This window comes from Pseudomyrmex gracilis, unplaced genomic scaffold, assembly GCF_002006095.1.
Source record: "Pseudomyrmex gracilis isolate BER0280 unplaced genomic scaffold, ASM200609v1 scaffold_88, whole genome shotgun sequence".
Lineage (NCBI taxonomy): Eukaryota > Metazoa > Arthropoda > Insecta > Hymenoptera > Formicidae > Pseudomyrmex > Pseudomyrmex gracilis.
The window spans coordinates 503,043-525,815 of NW_018020672.1; the positions used below are offsets into that span (position 1 = coordinate 503,043).

A 22,773-nucleotide genomic window follows, 5' to 3' on the forward strand; every position below is an offset into this window, starting at 1 on the left:
GAGCTTACAAAAGAAACGCGCTTTCGCAGTTTGCTCAATACATTTTCTTGCAATGATTGCGAAGTAAAATTTCCTCTTCTTATATCTTTTTATAACAAATTATAAAACATATATTCTCCCTCTCACGATTGTAAAGTAATTATTATGTAAAAATATGTAATGATGTCCGTCGTAATCCGAAGAAGAAAACAATAAATTATATCTAAGTTTATTTGATCATTATTAAATAATATCCTTCAGTGTGTCAAAGCTTTCAAAAAAACGAAAGAGCAAATAAAACGTGACTACTAGACGATTTCAGTTAATCCGCTTATCTTTCGCAAAGCGAAAACAGGAATGTCTGAGCGGTAAAATAGGTATATATATATATCTACAAGATTGCGAATTTTCCTGTTCTTTTGAGTAAGGGCATAAATACAATAGCACCATATCGGGATTAGAGGAATGATTGAGTATGTACGAAGTATCAAGGATCACACACACACAGAGCGTGTCTCCTAGTCGGTGGCAATCGCGAGTAAATGAAATCGATCGGATCAGGCGGAACAGGTGTGTCTCGCTCGTAAAAAAGAGATCCGCACTTTTGTGTGTACAGTCTTAAAAATATAAGCTGTTCGCCATTTCTCGCTCGATTTTCACGAACGTTGAATAACACGAGCGAGCTTCGATCCGACGAGATGCTTCACGAAACGCGATTAGGAATTGTCGACGATAGGAACCACGAGTGAACAATAACGTTACTTCAACGTTGCAGGCAAAGCGAACAAAAAAAAAAAAAAAATTCGATAATAGATTTCTGAGATAACCAGTTGTTTCATTTACGTCAGATCAGCTTTGATCGTGATGAGAATGAAATTCTAAAAGAATTGTGATTAGTTAATACATCAAGGCTCTGTGTAATTATTATTTTTGTTATCCTCTTACGACCGACATAATTGCCACACAATTAAACATCTCACTTGGATTGTTTTTCTTAAGAAAACCTCTTCTCTTAAGCGTCAGAAAGGAGAATACAGAATAACAGGCACGATGTAAAGAGACTCTTTTAAGATAAGAAGCATTACTTTCGTTACCCGACAATATACGGCGTTGTTTTTTTTTTGTTTTTTTCTTTTTTTTTTTTTTTTTTAGTATAATGCATGTCACAAATAGTTTACGCACTGATCCCTGAAAATTTAAAGCTACAATCGAAAACGGATCGTTAAGATTATAATCTGCTTTCATAGCGTAATTTCAAGGAGCATTAGGCGAGTAAAACAGCATTTAAATATATTTGCGGCACTTACGCCATTTGCTCCTAAACAGCGGATTTGGCCCCTTTCTTTGGAAGAAGAAAACTGGCTTATGATCGTTAGAAAAAAAGCGCGCGCGCGCGCACGCACCTACCGTACGTTTGCCGATCGAAGAGCAAATCTCGTTTTTCGCAAACGTTCATTGTATGTCGCCTATCAGAGCGCGATCGATCGCAAACGTACAATCGGTCGTCGCGCTGTCGCTTCGTTCTAAAGACAAGGAAAGGAAGAACAACGAGAATCAATGAATGCAACGTCACACTGACGTCTTGGCAGTTCGGCAAACAGTCGGAAACAAATAACGGATGAATCAAGACACCGACAAAAGCTCGGCAAATAAGCTAGATCCCACTTTCCTTTTGCGTTCCACAGGACGGGATTCACCCACACGCACGAGCTAATTATATATATAAATTACCATCCCGCGCGTGTTTTCTAAAGTTTACTATCTACTCTCGTTCTCTAGAAGAAGATGCACAATAGCTACTTAATGCGGCCGCAGCCTGTAACAAATTCAAATCTGTCCCATCCGAAAATCACGTGGTCACGTGTCCGAGAAGAGAAACTCGCTCTCGGACAGCAACACTTCCAGATCGGAGGGCACGGTGTGTAGATCGGAATTGGCTGGTTCTTGAAGATCGCTGCCGCTGTTCCCGATGCCGGTCGGCGCGATCTGCCGCGCTCTGCCGATTCTGACGCCGCGGTCTTTTCTCTTGGCGGTTCGCAGGAGCACTCCAGTTCTCGGCAGCTTCGCCGTTCGACTGCCGCTCGCGTTGACGTGATTTGTCGTCGCTGGTGCCTGCGCTACTTTGTCAGACTTGCGTAATTTCACGCTAAAGCGAAACGGCGGCTTGTACACCACTTGAAGCCTAGCGCGCTCCTTCCGTGCGAGCGAACCTGACGAGTTCTTCAGCTCCGTTCTTCCGGTTTCCGTGTTGGGTCGCCGCGCGCTCGTCAGAGGCTGTTGCCGCGATATCGGCGCTCTGGATACTACCGCCCCGCTAGTGGTCAAACCTACAGGAGTCGATTTGCTCTTTGGCAAACCGTTTATGTTGGTTCGCGCACCAGTCTCCGGTCGGCACTGCGAGGACGCGAGTAACCAGGAACGCACTTTACTCTTGGGATCTGCGTTCGGTTCTGGCTCTTTTTCCGTTTGGATTGCCGAGTAATCTATCACCTCCTTCCTATGTTGTTTCTTTCGTTTTCTCTTATCGTTATCTCCGCTGTTGCCGCTATTGTTATTGGCACTTTGTCCTTTGTCTCTCGTCGTTGATGTCTTTTTCCGTTTGTTTTCCTGCGCAGCAGCTGAAGTCTCAGCTGGTCTCTTTCGTGTCACGTCGTCCGCCTGTCCGGTGGATAATCTCTTCGTCTGCTGGATTTGCTGTTTCTTTTTCGTTACGTCCTTTAAGAGAGAAAATGGAATATTTGTTGTTGTAAATCTCACAACAAATCTCAATCTCACGCTTGAGATTGTTAACACGATAATGTAACTGCATATTACGATCCGTTATTCGATTTACCTTATTATTGGATTTGCTATCGGTGTGACCGTCTTTATGTTTGCGATGACGCCTCTTTTCTCTGACCTTCCTACTGAGGGGAAGCTTGGCGCGTACCGCCGGCGGGTGCACCGTCACTCCCTCCGCACCCTCCGGCGGAAGTCGCACAGTTTCCGTCGTGGAACTGTGAATTATCGTAACAGACTTTAATTTCAAGTCCGGTTGCTTGCCCAGAAATCTCATGCTGGCCACCTTGAAAACAAAAAAAAACAAAATATTTCCACGTTTACATGCATCATGTTTTTCATACGTAACGTGTGTATCTTTTTTCGTCAATATTTACAAAGTTTTTGATTGAATAAATTTACTTGACAATATAATTGCTACGAATATATATGAATTTTACATATTTGTGTTTTTTTCACAAAGTAACAAAGCCTACGGTAAATTTGAAATCACATATTGTTCCCAAAAAGCAATTATAGTTTTTATATGTATTCTAGCGCCTACAAAAAAAACTCGTTACTTCTACGTTATATTTTTACGTGTTACAGTTTCGCACAAATATACATAACCTAACCTACTTTACCACATCTTTAAACTTACTCTTGTTGCATTTCATTTTTTTCCTTAATCGATTCTGGCAATAAACATGTGTAGGATACATGAATATGTAGCATGACTCTCTGTATTTTCTCTCTTATTTGCACAAAAATATTAATAGAAGTTTTGATAAATTATATATGTTATTAATGAATAATTATAAATAATTTTATAATATTTATTCAATAATAATATATATTAATAAATAACAATCATAATTAATTAAAATCAAATATATTGCTTTCTCAATCGCAATTTAATTCGAATATTATACATACCAGCAATGTTATTGCCGCGAAAACGATCAGACCAGGAGCGTACCAGTGCTCGATGACCCACCGTCTGAAAGTAGCCAAACTCTCGTCGGATAATAAGAGCTTCCTCAAAGTTGCTAATGGACCGCTTGGATCGACCTGAATAAAACATTATCATTAATACCGTCTCCAGCTATCCGGATCGTATAATCGCTCGCGACCAAGTTTTTTACGTGCCTCGCGACATTTTTGAAAGACATCGCAGTAACCGTTGTAATCGTTGCACGGAGTACCCGGTTTCGAAAACATGTCGGGAATGTCGTACGGCGGTGAGTTCCAGTCGAATGACGATCTGCGAAGAAAAATATTTGATAGACAAATTTCACTTGTCGTAAAATGTAACAAAAGAAACTGTTACACAATAAATATACACATATAGCAAACGTACAAGCACGGTTGATTTTCGCCGGGGAGTCGGCAGCAGAGCTCGCAAGCCTTCGTCGACGGATCGTTCGGTCCCGGTATGCATTGGCATGATTCCAGTCCATATGCCAGGCAAATACTGCCGGTACACTCCTGTTGCGGATACAAATTTGCAACACGCACGTGAGAGACAAGCTCGTTTTCGTTAGCCAAATAAGAGCATTTAAAAAAAAAACAAAAATTAATATCTACCCCCATGAAGCAAACCAATTCGCGATTGCAGATGGTCTTGTTGGGTTTATTAATTGATGGCGGACAATACGGAGTACGACCGTCGCAGAAGCTGGCGTCGCGGCAGCCGTTGTCGTCCCTGCACTTCTCACTGAACCGGAGATTACACTCGGTGGTACAGCACGGGCCCTGCAAATAGGGAAACGAACGGAGCTGTCAGCGCGCAAAGTGTATCACGTCGTAATTGCATCATCGGAGAAGGGAAACGCACTCGTATATAAAGATTTTGTTTATTTTCCAGTTCAATTAAATCCTTACGCACTTTTAAGCGAAAAGATAACAAGATAAACGAACGTTCAAATATGCGGACGTTGGAGCAAGCAAACGAAATTTTAACGTTTCCGGGTTATCCAATATTTAATGCCTTCAAGATTGAAAAGCGAAGAGGAGACTTGGAAGCTTCCGAGTTTTAAAACTTTGAAGAGGGAAAGTCATACGGAAATTCCCACGACAATACCGGTGGGGGTCGCGCGTATTTTTTGCGGGCGTCATACATACTTGACTAGGACTGCACACAGAGCCCGGAGTGAGCGTGCACGGAGTCTCCTCGGGCGGCGGATAACGACGCTGAGGGAAGCAACACGAATCCCTGCAATCTTCCTCCCAGCCGCAGTCGCACTCTTCGCCCTCCTCCACCACGCCGTTGCCACACAGCGATACTTGCGGTTCTACAATTAACAATGCAACAGAGACACCCGAGCGTTGGGGTTAGAAGCGAACTCGAAATGGAAAATAATTGAAAGAGAGGATTAAATTGAGCGCGTTCTCGATCAATCTCCGCGCGCTTCTCTCGTCGCCGCGTGATGTATGTACACTGCAAAACTCACCGGTGAAGCATCCCTTTGGCGAGCGCGCCTTGCTGTTCAGCACGGGATTTATGGCGTTCAGACTGCAAGGGCTGAAACGGTTGTTGTTGCGTTTGTCGCCGCTGGTCGCCCGGGCGAACATTATAAAGTTGCCGTCCTCGCCGCCCGGTGTACATTGTTCCGGATCATGCTGGTTGCGAGAGAGAAAGAGAAACAAAGAAACGTTATGTAGCGCGTCGTCGTGTCGTTTGCTTATTGACGTGTACGGTGACATCAGCTTGCGCTCGCGGAACGCTCGCGTACACGGTCATTCATCCAAATGCGAGTCCTGTGACGGAAGTATAATATATACGTACCGGTGAACCGAAGTTGTGGCCGATCTCGTGAGCCAAAGTAACGTGAGAGACCGCAGGCGGTACGTGCTTCCCGTAATTTAATAGGGTCACTATGCCGGTGTTCAATGATTTCATGCTGCCGCGGTAATGCTGCAACGTTATTCCGTCGATTATTTTCCGTTAAAAAGTTCCACAATTTACGGCACGCTCGTACGGCCGGCGAATAGTCGCCGCGAAGCGACCGAGAAATTACATTTTTGTCGAGAAGTGGATTAGTCGATAAATTTTTCTCTACTTTTTTTTGTCTTTTTTCACCATGACATAGACGTATTGTGAGCACATCGGTTATCATCCGAACATTTTACGTCAATTTAACTCGATACAAGGGATTTTTTTTTTTTTTTTTGATTATACATGTCACTGCCAGGTGTTAAAAGAAAATTTATTGGATTTATAAAAAAACCTTTTATAGATTTATAAAATACTATATTATTTTTATATACAATATTCTATAGTTTTATAAAATTTTAAATGTTATCGATATATCGTAAATATTAAACTAAGAATAAAGAAAAAATTATAAATTGAAACTCAAGTCACAAAAGAATTGTACAAAAAACATTTAAAATTTAAAAGAATTAAAACATTGTTATTGTTATTATTTATCGTAGTTACCCCGTTTTTCTCGCATACGCCGCCGGCGTTCTTGAGATCGCCCGTCCACGCCAAGCCTAGAGTTCCCATTTCGAAATCTCGATACGTGAACATATACGCCAAACAAAACGCGTCGTAGTCTTCCTCTGTAACGAAGCAAATGTGTCCGAGTATCGTTTCAATGTGGTCCATTCTTTCGTTCTCGAATAATGACACTACGCGCACATCGAGTCTCAGCGGGAACAACCCAGCGAGATGTTTATTTTTTTTTACCTGAAAAGAGTTCCAGATATTTTTCTACGCCGTAATTTCCTGGAAAGCGATAATTAGGATCTCTCAAAGCGTCCTCGCTGTGCACCTTGACGCGTTTTATCATGAAGCTGATATTATCTGGTCGTCCGTCCTGATTGAAGTCTGAGGGAGAAAAAAAAAACACACATATAATACCGTTGATGATGTTCCAGTTTCACGTAAATTGCGTGTTTATCGAGACAGAATAATATTCAGTTCAATTTGTGTTGTTTCAGTCGTGCTTCTTGCCTCGTTGACAACTCCCACGCGATTTTCCTCCGTTCATTCTCCCCGGTCCATACAAACTGAGCAATTTGCGTGTAACGCACGATTCAATGTTAGTTACACATATAATGTATTTATTAAACGCAGCGCGACAATAACGTAAAATGTCGTACGTGGTAATAAAAAAACACAAGAGTTTTGCATTTTATATCAAATAACAATTTTATCGAGATAAAAATTATGTTATTTCAAACTTCGATTTTTTTTTGTTTTTAACAATCATACAATTATTCCGGGGAGTCTATACGGAGAGTTGCATTGTTTCTACGTTAACAGTATAGGTATTCTGTGATTTATCGTATCCACAATTTAATCTGTTCATTTGAGCAATCGCAACAATCGCTAACGTCGTAAATGAAAATTCACATGTTTTCAATAATTCGCGATCATGGAAATATTTTTATTTCAATTATTTACATTTAAAACGTGTAATTTCGTTTTCTCAATATGTTGCATGTAAGAAAAAAACAACCGTGCGAGAAAATCTAAAACATTTTCATGATTTCCCCGAAGTTACGCGGCGCGTTTCCTTGAATTTCCTCCCTTCTTTTTCCTCCTCTTGCTCGCCGATATTCGCGCAACACTTTAAATTATATTCTCCCGACGTTTTTCCCGGCGTTTCTCGATATTTTGCAATTTCCCTCCATAATTTTTCCCCGGGTGTTTCACACCGCCGCGTGTGTTGCTGCGGGTCTCTCTCTCTCTCGCACCGGCGAACCTGTTAGATCATTTTGTGCGCGTCGTGATACACATCGCTATGAGATGAACACCCACCCGTGTGTTTGTAGATGGAGTTGACTCGCTGCACGTGCCTCGTCATCACCTCGATGCAGGCTTCCTCCGTGCCGTATCGCGCGAAAAACTGATGATCCGCTTGCAAGTAGAGCATGCAAGTAGTTTTTCGGGGATCCACTGTTGCGCGCTTGTGCAGATGTCGCGCGATCCGATCTCTGTTGCTCGCGCTGGAGACACAGGAAAACAGAGGAAGAAGAAAATAAAGGTTCGCTTTGTCTGCAACTGTGCGCGGCGAAATGAAAAACCCTTGGCGCGCACACACACACGTTCGGCACACCTGAGTTCCCGACTTCTGATGTCAAAAAACGTCCGAAGTCTATTTTTACTCTGGCGATGTTCAATTTTGACCGCGCGCGCGTTTTTTTCGTACTCCAGACGAATACCGCGCACGTACTTCACCATCGATATGCGAACCGACCCCGAAACCATAAATCCGGCCGCACTTCGTACAATCAATTTTCCAATTTTATTTTCAATATAAAATTGTTCGATTTATGTTTATTTTTTATTTTTTTATTTTTTATTTTTTTATTTTTTTTTTATTTTTTATTCTATGTTTATTCTACGAAAAAGTAAAGTTGTCACGTTGAGTAATACAAGTGTCATGACACGAGTTGCGCGTTTTAAGATAAACAAGAAGGAAAATATCTGTGATAAATGTTTTGTTTTTTGTTTTTTACGGTATTTTAGTTTTCGTTGCATCGTTTTGGTTTTTTTTGATTTTTAGTTTTCAAATTTTTGTATTTCTCCAACAAATATCCCTGAGCGATGATTTTTCGCATATTTTATTTGAGTTGCAAATGGATTTTGCACGGAAAAATACAAGAATACTCACGCATCCGTGTATTCGACGTCATTATCCGTCTCTATCGTTAACACCCTCGCGTTGTTTTCCCTCGAATAGAGAGCAACGTGCTCGCCGAACAAGGGTTCGTAGAACGTCTGAGAGCTGTTATACCTGTACCTGGATAGAGGGAGAGAGAGAAACAGACATCGCACAAAGTTTAAATTTACATTCATAGTTTTCAGTATGAAGACTGACGCGAGACGTATAATATATGATAATTCTGACCGGCGGAAATTTCCTTATACACGTGTCTGAGTTATAGCGCGCCGAGTTCGGCTACGCGAACTTATACACTCTCTCTAGATATCTTCTCTTTTATCGTCCCCGTCCGTGCGAAATATATTTTCATCAAGTAGAACGGCGGAAGATGTACGTGTTTAAAAAGAATGTCTTAATAAAGATGTAGCGCTATTAAATCCTCCACTCAAGGCAATAACATGTAAAATATGACGTAATGAACTCTCTTCCTCTTAAGAAACTTAAAAAAGACAAAAACACATTTTAAAACTTTGCAACAATTATATCCGGCGGAACGAAAGTGACGTGAAACAAAATCTTGGATTAAAATCGGAAATTTCCGTAAACATCATTTCAACGAACGAAGGATCGCCCGAGAGACGGCACGAAAAATCACTCTCGGTGAGAATTTCAAATTCAGTTGCATAATTTTCGAGAAAAAACTCGTCCATATCATAACGCCGATCATACTGTTTACATCGATATTTCGTGAGAAAGAGATAGACACTCACCTATCCGTGGAATCACGAAGAGCACTCTCACGATGCAGCTGATGACTGGCACACGGTAATGGATGCGGCGGGGTGGTAACGTCGGAAGTACGATAAGCTATGGTGTGATAGGACGGCGACGTGTCTTCATTTTTATTCAAATACCTGCTCGTCGGCTCGATGTAATACTCTTCGAATCTGGTCACGACGCTGCCATCGAAGAGACCGTCTTCCGTAACGACGCCCTGTACCAAGGCGCTCTCGTCTTCTGCAAAGAGAAAAGAAGGAACGCGCTGTGGTCAATAAGAGGCAGGAAATCGAATCTATCGAAAAGAGAAAGATGTGACATCATCTTATCGATTATATTCCAAGTAAATTCATGACACTTGTTAACCCTTCATGGACAGACCTCAAAAATGACTTACAAAGTTGGACAGACTGAGTCTGTTAAACTTGTGCGACTTTAAAATCTCCGCGAGAAATCAATATTTTTTCAATTTTGTTTTTTTGAATCGAAAGTTTGTGCGACTCTGCGTTGATAAAAAAAAAAAAACAAATTGAAAAAATTTCTAGTAATCACGAAGATATAAGCGTTAAAAAAAAACTAATTTTTACTATAAACGCCGATGTGTAATTTTTGAGCGGGTCTGAGAGACTCGTGTCTATTCGTGAAGAATTTACACAAGTAAAAATATTTTAATAAATAAATAAAATATATATTGATATTATTTTATCTTAAATTACGATGTATTATTACGTTCGTATATATCGTGTGATAAAATAATACATCGCGTGTTATTTCACATGTTCGACATATTCGACGTGTGAAATAATACATCGTAATAAAATATCGTAATATAAAATACGTAATATAAACTAAAATAAGTCTATATACACTTATACATATATATAGACTCTTTTTCTCTAATAGTATTATTTTTCCCTACGGCAGTGTGCCTTTTAATCACGTTCTCGCAAGGATAACCGAGACCGCTAAACTCGTTATAATAGTTTCCGCAGAGACGGATTCGTGTTGAATGTATGCGATATATATAAGCCCCCCAAGCCACCACCTTTTAAATCTGCGAAAATACGAGAGAACGAACCGCGGCGGGCGGACTCTCTTTCCCACGGTGCATATAAAGTTATACCGTCGGGCTAATTATATTTGTAGAAGCCTTTATTCCGTGTCGCCGTGCTTTCATTATTTCTTATGAAATTTTTGCGACTTTGACCAAAGTTGGCCGCCGTGGTGGGAATATACGGCGGAGACAGAGAAAAAGAGGAGAGACAAGAAAGAAAGATACTCGGTACGCTAAACTTTTCGGACGGAATTAGAACGGATTGCGGGAGTATTTAGAATCCTGGAGAACAAGCGCCATAACTTTATTTCGCTTCGCGCACGCCGTGTAATTCCATCGAAGAGGCTCAACTTCCCTGAACAAAAAACGACAGATTTTCGCGGAAAATTCTTCGAAAATCGACAAGTTTATCGACGTGACGCGACAAGCAAAACCATTTCTTCTACTTGCCGTTTTACTGTTCGCTATATTGTCATTTATTTTGTGTGTGACTCGAATGATAATTTATAAATATAAATCTACAAAAATCTAAAGTATATATTTATATTTATAATTTTGTTTATTTTTATAACTCAAGTGAAAATTATAAATATACAAATGTCACACAAATTGTAACAACAACAAAACGTGCATCCTCTCTCTTTATAAATGTAAGAACACGCACTACGTACCAACTACGTACGCGAGCAAAACAATATTGACGACATCGTTCCGGAATTCATCCGGAAGAAGCTGCACGCACGAGAAAACTGTCGTGCGATATTTGTGTCGCCGTCTTCCAGAATATTTTCGCAAATAACGTCGTAGATTGAGAAAAGACCTCGGTCGGAACGCCCCGGAAAATCACGACCTCCCCGAGAAACGTTTCGCGGCACGAGTTTACCGAAGAGAGAGAGAGAGAGGGGGAGTGGTGGAAACGTGCGGGGTGAGATTCCAGGAATTCCAATCGTCAATCATAGACGATATTCCGAACTATTACTAAAGGAGAAGATAAATCGACTAAAGTGCTATCGTGAAGTCGGTGAAATTTACGGCCGCGTGTTACTTCCTACAAGTAATTGTTTGGGATTCCTTTGGTTTCTAGCGCGCGGTCGATCGGATAAATTCACCCTTCATGGTGTAATCGATATCCCGCGCCCAATCCCTTCTCGGATAAAAGGGGGACAATCACGAGAGAGAGCTTTTATATTTGGCGGAACAATTTGGCATTTTTAGCCGCTTACGTGCGAAAGGAAACAATTTGCTCGTAAACAAAAAGAAACACGCATATTTGACAGAGGCTAATGCATTGCCGATTTTTGTTTTTCGTCGCGTTTTTTTTTTCTTGATACTACTCCTTTGGAATACGTAAATTTATCTTTCAATTTAAAAAGAAAAACACGATGACGCACATTAATTAAATGTCCCGACGCGTCTAACGAATAGATGTGTGTAAACTCCAATTCTGACTAAAAAAAACAAAAGATACACTTAAACAAACACTTAAATAAATAATGAGGATTAACTCGAATACATACTCGTGTTCGTTAGAATATTGCACATTTGCTTTGTTAATAAATAATATGATAAGTGCAGTTCGATTTGAAGCAGCACATTTGTACAATACGTATGTAAATGTGCTTTATCTTTAATTATAATTTATCATTTATCACATTTATCAACAAAGCAAATGTGTGTGTATACACACATATACATACACACACATCGTTTATCCTAATAGAATAAAAATCTCCCGACGTGTATCACATCACGCCATCTTCGCTAAAGATGCGACTCCGAAACATTCTTGGCTGAGATACCGGCTGGTTATTTCGAGACACCGTGAAGACAATTACTCCGCGGTCTCGAAGCCGCAAGAACGTCATCGATTAGCGCCGAAGAAGAGACAGCGATATCGAGAGACGCCCGGCGAATTCCAGATGCGGCGGAAAATTTCGTCTTTTTTTTTCTCTCCATCCTAGAAATAAACCCCCACGAGAGGAACTCCACTCGCGCGGTCTTCCAATCTACGAGTTTTCCACGGCTAATTCGATCCCGTTTCTCGCGGATAGCTTAAGCGTGAACGGCGATTCCCCGCGGACGAGTTGAAACGTAATCGATGTGCGGCGGCGTCTCTTTTCTCTCCTGTACTCCGGGCGAGAGATCGTCGATGAAAAGTAGACCTCCCGCGAGAGATGTTTCATTGACGAAAGAGAGCGAAAGAGACCGGAACGAAAAACCGCGGGTAGTGGGTAAACCGACACAGAGAAAATGTGAGAAAAAAACCTGAGCTAGTCGTCGGATTAAATACGATAGCGTCGATTTTTTGACACAAGTCAACGTCAAAAATTTTCCGCGATTTGCAAACAAAACTGCGCGTCTGTGTCGATCAATAAAGCGCGAATCATAACGCAAAACGTAAATTTAGTTCTCTTTCTTTGGTACATACGGTAGTGGGTTTAAAAAGTATTTGTACACCCACATTTAATAATAATGCACATAATGATTTTTGGATTGTATGTCTTATAATGAAGTTGGAAATTTAGCATTTATCGAAGAAATTACGAATGCTCGAATGCATATGTGTCGCGAGATAATTTAATACAAATTGCAAGATTAAAAACTTGTTTCGTATTAAAAAACTTTAAGAGAATTGTGTATTTCCTATGTGTAAAAACGCAAGTGTACAAATACTTTTTTAACATTCGAATTTATGTTATTTCCTTTATTAATTGTTTGTAACGCATTAGTAAACAATGTTACTCAGCACATTATCTCAGAACATAATCGACTTAATTAATGAATACTGATTTTGTTAATGTATCATTTGTTTGTATAAACATATCACACAAAGATCAGGTGCACAAATACTTTTTGAATCCACTCTAAGATAATATAGAAATGCAATTTGTTGCTATAAATTTAGTAAATTCCGTTTCCTCTCTTACTGCATCAAGATTAAGACGTTATTACGTTTCTACAGAAAAGAAGAAGAGAGAACGAAAAAAAAATCATTACAAGCGGTAGCCTAACGAACATTCGCGCTTTTGATAGCGTTTCGTCAGCTTTTTTCACGTTTGACCGCTCAAAGCGCGCAACTTAATCCCCGACGAGCAAGCGTGAGAAGCCACACAGGTGAGAGAAGCAGACGAGAGAAGGATTCTTTTTTCGCGAACAAATAGAGAAAGATAAACTCAAAGGAAACGCAAGAGAAAATGTGTTAATTACACACGATAATTAACAAATATCCTAGGAAAATCACGCGCCAGACACGATTGCGCGCAGTGCGACGGATGTTCAGAAGAACAGAAAGGAAATCACGATGTTAAACAAATATTTTACTTTTTCAGCAAAAAGATAAGATAACAAAGATAATTACGTAGTGTATAATTAATACATACATTAAGAAACTAGCAAGCGATTATAAAGCGGGCGATGTAGAAGCAGGGAAATAATAACCTGAAAAACAGGAAAATCGTGAAAATGGTCGGAAAGGATATTTTTCTTCCACGATGAAAGATAAAGAGAGATATTTTTTCAATGTAATATCGTATGATATAACACGGACCGCTTGATTAATACGCGATGATAAAAGCGGAGTTGTAAGAAAGGATTTTTTTTTTCCCCAAGAAACGGAAGGATACTGGTGTTTCGTTTCGCGAGACAAAAGAGAGAAGTTAAATGCAAACAGCATGACAATTAATGAAAATATTAAAGAGAATAGTGACTGCGAGGTGGTTTAAAAAAAAAAAAAAAAAAAAAAAATCGAAATAAAACAATTATATGAATACTGAAACACAGACGGGCAATAAGGGTTTGGGGCGGGAAACAACGCGGAAAGGTGGACAAAAGCACGGGAATTATGAAACTGTCCGCGTATAACCGCGCGGCTACGTCCTTTTGATAGCTTTTGTCCGTGAACGACCGCGAGACAAAGAAAAAAGAGAAGAGACCCGACGAAGGAAAGAAAGAATCTGTACCCCGTGGCTTAATCGAGTCTCATCCCGACGCGACAGTTTGGACAGGCGTAAAGCGGATAAAGTAGATCGTCGACGGGGAAAACAAAGAAAAATTGATATAAATGTGGAGCACGCTAGACCGCGTTGAAGACGTGTGTATATATACGCGAGAGAAAACATATACACGTAGCGAGGAAGGGAAAAACGTGCGAGAGAGCAGAGAGGCGCGCGTATGTACGCGGATAAAAATCCGTAATTATCTTTTCCTCCGGATTTTGCGCTCCATTTGTATCGCGAACGAGAAAAACGTAATTACGCTAAAACACATTGAAACGAGAAATCTTTACGGAGGATTGTATTACCTACGCATCCAGACTCTCTGATGCCGGATGTATTCATCATTCAAAAGTTTATAATTCACGAAAAAATACACTTCGCTTCAAAACCGTTGTTGACGAACGTTCTATTTTTGCGCGCGCGTATACATATATATATATACATGTATTATACATCTGAATATACAATCCTCGCGTAACGCGTGTGTTACACAGATTTACGAACGCGATTACGCCTTGAAGTGTGCTATCCAGGTATATAGAGGGATTGTGGGAAAAGAGGAATGTTAAACTCACGTCACAATCCGCAATTGTGCGTACGCGTATTCCGACGCGCGCGCGCGCGCACGCGTATGTACGTACACAACACGTGTACGTACGCGCGTACACGCGTCGCCCGATTTATCAATTATTCATCGTCGACGCGCTTGCAAAACATTATTGGACGCCGATTTGCAATACGGTCAAATTTCCTCGTTACGCGTTTACACACGCGGTATTGCGAGCGTTGTCGTCGGTACGTGCGCGAAAAACTCTCTCTCGGCCTTTTTTTTCCCCCCGGAAAATCGACTTCCGAAAGTAATCCCGCGGAAGAAAAAGCCGGTTAAAGTCGAAACGACTTTGAGAAGAGGGAAAGAGATCGAGCGTATAGAGATAGGATAAACGGGGGGGAGAGAAAAAACAACGAGCGAGGACTAATGGGGACAATTGACTCGTTTAATCAGCGCGCTGACAGTTTCACGTCCAACCTGTAAATGTACACACGTGCGAAATATTTAAATCATCGATTGACACGCGAACGAGATATTTTAACGAGCGAGCAACGCGCGTTCGCAACAATTCGTCTGAAATTTTAATCAAGTTGAAACGTATAATAAAGCAGAGAGAAAGAGGGAACACATGTATATATATTTTATTTTTTGTACGTGAGCTTTTATACGAAATCGGATATGTTTGAAACACGTCCGAATTATATTTCCGTGGAATTATTTCTCCGGCATTTGTACGCGTATAAATACACGAAACACAATGCAATCACATATGTGAAATTTGACTTGTTTCCCCTACGCGATTCCAATAAATCGACGGATTTCGAGTCGAAGAATCGACTTTTCTTCGAAGTAATTTCGAGAGACGAGAAAAGTATAGTTTGAAGTCGAGATGATCGTTACAAGAGTGTAAGTCGGAGGCGCAGATAAAGAAAGGAAAACCCCCAAAAGTAAGGGAAATTTATCCCTCTTCCTTTTACCCTCCTCGAATTATGCGGAACGAGAAAGAGAGAGAGAGAAAGAGAGAGAGAGAACTGTATTTCGAGGAAGAGGAAAAAACCGATAAAGGCGCGGGCAAGATAAAAAAAAAAAAAAAAAAAAATTCTCGCCGATAATTAATGAATTATTCATGTCCGAATTCGTTTCTGTCACGTATTGTGTCGTGTTTTCGTTCATACTTATTCATTGGCAGTTCGATACCGTCCGACGATTTCGCGCTTCTGCGATAAAACGCTCGATGGCGGCGGCGACCGTTTGAAAATACGATTCAATAGACTGATCTTTCTCTATTTCACTCTTCCCGGTCAATATACAAGCCAATAAAGAATTCATATTCTTTCTGATATTTAATTTAGTCAAATTGACACCGTCTCGACGAAGAAGTACAAAATGAATCGCGATTCTAAATAGTGATATAAGTATATCGACTATTACTTCAATTACTTATTAATTCGATGGTTCGTGAGAAGTATATATAAATAAAAGAATATCCAATTTGTGTGCAATAATTGCCGCAAGAAAACATAAAAAATGAAGTTATACATATAAATACTATTGACAAACGTATCAGAAAAGTCTATTGTCGCGCGCACGATTCTGATATTTTTTGTACAATATCGCGACGGAGATAGATGTGACCGATTGGATCGCTATAATCCTTCCGGGAAATGGCGGATCTACAGAAACGGAACAACGCTCTAATCGACCAAGGGAAGACAACGAATAGAAATTTAAAAACTATATAAAGAAAGATCGAGAGAGAGAGAGAGAGAGATAAAAAAAATGCGTGCGTAACTAAAGACGCGCGCGAGAAAGGGAGTTCGGTAGTTGAGAAAAAGAGCAGTCGCAAAAGAGGTTTGCGAGAGAAGCTTTCACGGAAGGAAAGCTCTCGTGCTCGTTAGTGGAAAAATCCAATTTAGTCGCTCAACGGCCAAACCGATTCGCTCGTGGCGCCGAGCTTTCGACGAAACGCGATGTCAATGTATACATACGCGCGAAAAAACGCGCGACCGAATGACGCTTTCTCGATTAACAATCGGATTACCGGCAACGGAGCGAACAGTTACATTGATTTGAATCGACGCAGAACCGTACATCCTGCTAAGTCCTCTTCGATCGAGAACGTCGAGAATGTTTCTCGACGTTCTTCCCTTCTTTTTCGCGCGAGATGTCTCGCACAAGTTTGTCTTCGAATTCGAAAACAACACACGTACGGATTTACGTAACGTAAAAAAATATATATACATATATATAATTTTTTTTTCAACAAACATCCAGCGTAAGGCTCTCATGACCGTTTAAAATTCTCGCGTAGTTTAAAACTTAAAAGTCTAAAACTTTATTAATCGTAAAAAAAAATATATATATTTACGAAATAGAACGCGTAACTGACATCACACGCTGTACATACTTAATTAACTAATTACTGGAAATAAACGAAAGCGTAAAGAGTTTGTACAGAAAAAGCTAAACGCACGAAAAAAAAACTAAATAATTATTTAAAAAGTTGCAAATCTCTCTCTTGTGTAAACGGATCACAAAATCTCACCGTGAACATTTTTCGCCGGCGTTGCAAGCTTGTCATCGACGTAAACGAGGTAATTTCTAAATTCTGCATGACGCTGTAGCAGCAAGCGCGTTTTTGCTTTGTTCCTTCTCTCTATCTCTCTTTCTCTCTTCGTATACATACACGTATTCTATTATTTCGGTATAATCCCGTTTTATTCCGTATATAAAAGCGACACGTGGATACGCAAATGGCCGGTTTTCGGGTGCAGTTTCTCGAAAATGCGGAACCACGCGCGGCAGCGAGAGGGCAAAATCCACAGTGTGCGTCGAAATACGGTGAAAATCGTGGCCGCGCGAGAAGTGGTCTTTTATCGATGGTCCTTCTCGCACCTATTGCGGAACAATACGCGGCGCGAACAGCACTTGAATACCGAATTGTTCCGAGTATCGAGAGGGCTATCTACTCGCGCGCGCGTAATGTTTGTCCGAAACTGAGACAAAGAGAATATGAGCTATTTTATTTCGAGTGGCGTGCGAATGGCTTCGAGTTTCCGAATCAATTGTTCATTTTATTCCGTCGAAAAAGAACGTCTTTTTTTTTCAAAAACTAATCAATTGTAAGAAAGACAAATCTCAAAAGACACGCAATCTCCCCTCCGCACTGGATCTGACAGTGTTTCTCAAGACTTGCCTGTCTGTATTACAAAACTGCCGTGAGTAACTCATCGTTAAATTCAATTTCGCGCAACGATCTCTGAGATTGAAAAGCATATCGTAATTTTCCTCGTCTCGTTCCCCTGTCGGTCGATTTATGCTTCGCATAAAATCCCGAAGGTGTAACCGATCTCTCATGTCAGCGTTAGTTGTGATTTATTTTTTATGTTTCCGAGAGTTGATTATTAATCTTGGAAAGAGAAAGAGGAAGACAGAAAGAGAAAAAGAGAAGAGAAGAGAGAGAGAGAGAGAGAGAGAGAGAGAGAGAGAGAAGTGAAAAAGGAAACGAGGATAATTAAGGTAAGTCTTGCAAGAAATGTAATAGGATCTATCGCGGACAAAGAATTGCTCCGCTCGATACCGCGCTAATATGCACACGTATCGGAAATATTTCATTGCGGTGTCTTGCGGCATCAAACGTAACCGTAGAAGGTGGTACTTATCCCGCCGGTGAGATCCGCAATACTTAGGCTAATGAGCGTCGGTTAACCCTCGATTGACCTATAGCGAGTTAATCGCACGGAATAATTGCTGACCTTTTTCTTTTGCAGCGATGCAGCGGCACAAAATTACAAGTTCCTGCGCACATTTATATGCACATAATGCAGGTATACACGTACATATCCCGGAACAGATAAACTCGCCCTTTTACCAATTTTGCGAGTCAGCTCCTCTTTTTCCTCCCGACTGTGTTGATTTCCTGACAAATAAAATCGTGCCAAAATACAGCGCCGTTGTGTCATTTGTCGACGAGTTTTAATGCGTTTCGAAAATCGCGCAATGTGTACGGCCTTTGTTAGCTTTTTCATGCGTGATCTCGCAACATGCGCGTATTTCGCACATACATAATACGGAAAAAAATATATCTCTCATAAAAAAAAAACGAGTCGAGTCGAATCGAATCGGTCGATCGAGAGTAAATGATGAGAAGCGATTTTGACAGTTCGTCGTATACGTGAAGAAAATTAAAAACGTGACTAAAGTAAAGTCACGTGACAGGAAAGAGGGGAAAAACACCACGTGACTACAGTCACATGACTAAAATTATATATTATGTATAATATATATAATATACAGGGTGTCTCACCTAACTTGAGCATCCTAAATATCTCGCTTATTTTTTATGATAAGAGTCGTTTTAAATTCCATGAAGTTGTACACGAATTTTACTCTCGTCGTTCTGATTAAAGATGATTTGAATTGTTTCAATATTCTTTCTCGGTTAATCAGCTTGGCGAATCAAAGAGAGCGATGCAATTTCTCTCAACAAAACCGACTATTGTTTCATCGTTCTTTCGACACTCCAAGAGAGAGAGAGAGATAGAGATAGAGATAGAGTAATAAATATTCTACTCTTGATTATCACGGCAAATTACGAACGCGTACAAGCCGCGTCGATACATGCGGGTACACGCGTCAGGTTTGTTAATTGACTATTGGATTACCTGTCATTAAGTCGGCTCGCGCGAATCAGCGCAGACAGAAAAATCGGATCTCAGTCTGTCGAATCGATGTGCTCGTGTTATTAGCGCGAGCACTTCGGCTTGCTCGATATTTGGAGCCGAATTGTAAATTGAGTTTCGCGCATAGCTTTATTATATCCGACGATATGCATCATTACAATTCTTTCGTAAACAGAAGTGACAATGTATAATTAATTTTCACAAATTATCATAAATAAAATAAACTATATTAAGTAGTTAATTTTTGCACAAATTGAAATAAATTAAAGTACATTAACTGTATTAACTTTTTTAATTGTCTTATAAAAATTATATTGTTAAATGCACAATATAATTTAATTATATTAATTTGTGTGACTTGATAAAAATTCTATCGGAGAAATGAGAATTATTCGAAGCTACAAGTGCGAATTAATAGATGTTGCGTAAATTACGTGTGGAGAAACTTTTACCTTTTTTTTTTTGTTTTTTTTTTTTTGTAACACTCGTTACTTTCCGCAATAAACACATCGCGTGCAGCTACGCGCAGTATCACCTCCACCAGTAGTTGACAAATTAGCATTGCCTATTACTTAAAAGCTTCGTGAGAAGAAGAAGAAACCCCTCACTTTCGAGACGGAAGTAAAAGTAGGAAAATAAAAGGTTCGGATAAAAACCGGGGCGTAGCGGAGCGTCTGTCAAGAGATGTCGCGTGAAAGCGCGGCGGCTTATTTAAATGCACGCGTTTTGCATACAATGTGCTCGCGCAAGGAGTGCATTTCGGAAATTGGATTTTTTGTGTTCCATTTGAGAAACGCTACGACAATAAATGACGCGGCTCGAAACTCCCGAGAGCTTAATTAGCCGGAGTATAGAGCCACGTCGCTTTGAACACGCATTATTCTTGTGTCCTTTTGTGTCCTTATAATTCTTATCCTTCCGCGCGCAAAAAGCTCCGAAGCGAGAAGCTTCACTTATGAATACGTCGAAAATCCACTGGCAACCGGCCAGAAGAACCTTTCCACATTCGTGACCAACTTGCCCCCGCACCCTTTACCACTCGCGTTTTAACACTCTTTCGCGTTTTTGTGTTCGTCAAAATTTTTTCATAGACCATATCGCTTAATCAGGCACGTGACAAGCCCCGTGCTCGCGTGTTAGAATCTATCAGAGTTATATTTATAAAACACCCAGGTTTCCTCTCTCTCTCTCTCTCTCTCTCTCTCTCTCTCTCTCTCTCTCTCTCTCTCTCTCTCTCTCTCTCTCTTTTTCTCTTTCTCTCTCTCTCTCTCTCTCTCTCTCTCTCTCTCTGTGTATTCGATACTCATTCTCGGACTCAGAATTTAGTTTTTAATTTGAATTAAACGCGGTCGCGAAATTGAACAGCATTGAAATGCGAACTGTCAAAGAGACTGTTTTAAAATTAAAGGTAATTGGCTCGAGATACATGAGCATACGCGAACAAGAAATAGTACAAGCAAATAAAATTTCGTAACTACAAGTGAAAACCGAAACTTCGCTCTCAGCTAATTGCGAGCGGCTTCTCTACCTCGATATAGCTTTGCGCACGCGGTGTTCAATTACTTCAAGGATATTTAAATAAAAATTAAACGAGAGAAAGGGAAAAAGCACTGCGAATTTCTACGCCGTGGAAAAGTCTTGTGAAGAATGTTGAAGGGTCTCGTAACTTTGTGATCTAATATCATGAATAAATGGAAGTGAAAAAATTGCTCACCACAAATTGTCCCGCGCAAAATACATAAATGTAAATGGAAACTTACTCGTGTTGTGATAAATATACCGTCTCTGTATCTCTTTCTCTCTGTCTGAAGCACACATTCTGGCAAGAATAATTGAGATCATTTCGAATGATAATATTGTTCTCTAAGAACAATATTTTTCCCATATACGGTGAGAAAAGTAAACGGAAACAAACAGGTAAGAAAAAAAAAAAAAGAAGATTCGTGCCGCAAGCTTGTGCTACGTATAATTACGTAGCTCGGTCGTACGACACGAAACTGCGGAATAGCAAAATACTGCAAAGTATCTATAGTCATATTAAACGATAATTCGCTGTAATAACTCATATACGTAATGATCGTAAATCTTTAAATAATAGAGACACATTAAATAAGGATTACTGTTTCAAAATTTCTCATTATATATTAAAATCAATTATTAAATCAAAATTTACATACTCATGCATCTAATTTACATATTCACGTATATAATTTCTAGTAACAAACATTTCTTACAAACAAATCCGTCGTAACAACAATAACAACAATAACACAAGTCTCACAGAAATTATCGCTTTATCGTTTCGTCGATCGTGTCAATTATAGTTAATGAGGATCTCAGCGATCGTGTTTACAACTATTATTGAGATACAGCGGCAGGCGTGCAACTTGTCTCTCAACGTTTCGACGAAATTCACTGTCAACAGGAATTAGAGAGTCCTCTCGACGTCTCGGGGCTGTCGCACAAAGAGGCTTTTCTTCGTTAAAAGGCTTAGAAAACAAAGCGGGTAACATCCCGACAAATATATCGTCCGTTAAAGAGTTTAACTTGCCCGCAGCTCGCGAAAACAATGGTCACTCCGGCGCATTTGTACCAGAGAGAAGCTGGAGGAGAGGAAACGGCACATTTCGCCGGCGTCGCAATTCGAATTCCGCCATGTTACCGCGAGCCAAGAGAGATAGAGATGGAGAAAGACGACGAAATGGGTACGCCGAAATATCGTTGCACAGCTATTACCGAAGAACATTACGCGCTCTGAGGGAGGGAAAGAGAACGAAGACGGGATTGGCCTACTTCTCGGAGCATTAGATTCTGCCGCAGAAACCGGCGCGGGAAGAAAACCGAACATTACTCGCGCGGACTTTGAAATTTCGCCCATTGGGAGAGACGACGGGAGATTCCTCCCCGTACTGCTACGTACATGACAAATAGCGCGGCAATTTTTGCTCTCCGCACGAAAGCCCCCGTGATCGATTCCGCGGTTTATCGTCGTCGCGACGCCAATATCTCGCGTACATTCGACAGGAAAAAGAACACGTCGTCCACGCGGCGTCCGACGCTGGCCATTCCCGAGACGCAAGAGAGAGGAGGGAAGGATGACAATGTGTCCAATACATTTCAATAACGAATGATATATCACTCACAAAAATCCCTTACATTTTATTCCGAGCGCGGAGTTCATTCGCTGTCGATGCGCCCGCCGACGTATATAACCGAGTTACCGCGAGTTTCGCGGAAACTACGTTAATGGATATCTAACTGGCTTGGCGGAACGTAGCGTGTTTAAAATTTGAAGCGCGCAAAATTTCGCGTGATTCAATCGTTCGCGAGCGAGCGTGAATTTTATTTTTATTCGCGCGAT

The 22,773-nt window shown here is 40.5% G+C and overlaps 1 protein-coding gene across 1 annotated transcript in view; it reads right to left on the minus strand.

Annotated features, from left to right (window-relative positions):
• Positions 1-1,092: 1,092 nt before the first annotated feature.
• LOC109855381 (disintegrin and metalloproteinase domain-containing protein 10) overlaps positions 1,093-22,773 on the minus strand; it is a 39,635-nt gene continuing 17,954 nt past the window's right edge. Inside the window, exons 4-17 of the mRNA XM_020429586.1 lie at positions 9,125-9,371; positions 8,364-8,492; positions 7,508-7,695; positions 6,431-6,571; positions 6,179-6,303; positions 5,525-5,653; positions 5,190-5,358; positions 4,861-5,030; positions 4,324-4,491; positions 4,097-4,224; positions 3,886-4,000; positions 3,673-3,807; positions 2,813-3,043; positions 1,093-2,694 (exon numbers count right to left, since the gene is read on the minus strand). Of these exons, the coding sequence (XP_020285175.1) occupies positions 1,837-2,694; positions 2,813-3,043; positions 3,673-3,807; positions 3,886-4,000; positions 4,097-4,224; positions 4,324-4,491; positions 4,861-5,030; positions 5,190-5,358; positions 5,525-5,653; positions 6,179-6,303; positions 6,431-6,571; positions 7,508-7,695; positions 8,364-8,492; positions 9,125-9,371 (2,933 nt within the window). The 3' untranslated portion in view covers positions 1,093-1,836. The remainder of the gene's footprint in view (positions 2,695-2,812; positions 3,044-3,672; positions 3,808-3,885; positions 4,001-4,096; positions 4,225-4,323; positions 4,492-4,860; positions 5,031-5,189; positions 5,359-5,524; positions 5,654-6,178; positions 6,304-6,430; positions 6,572-7,507; positions 7,696-8,363; positions 8,493-9,124; positions 9,372-22,773) is intronic.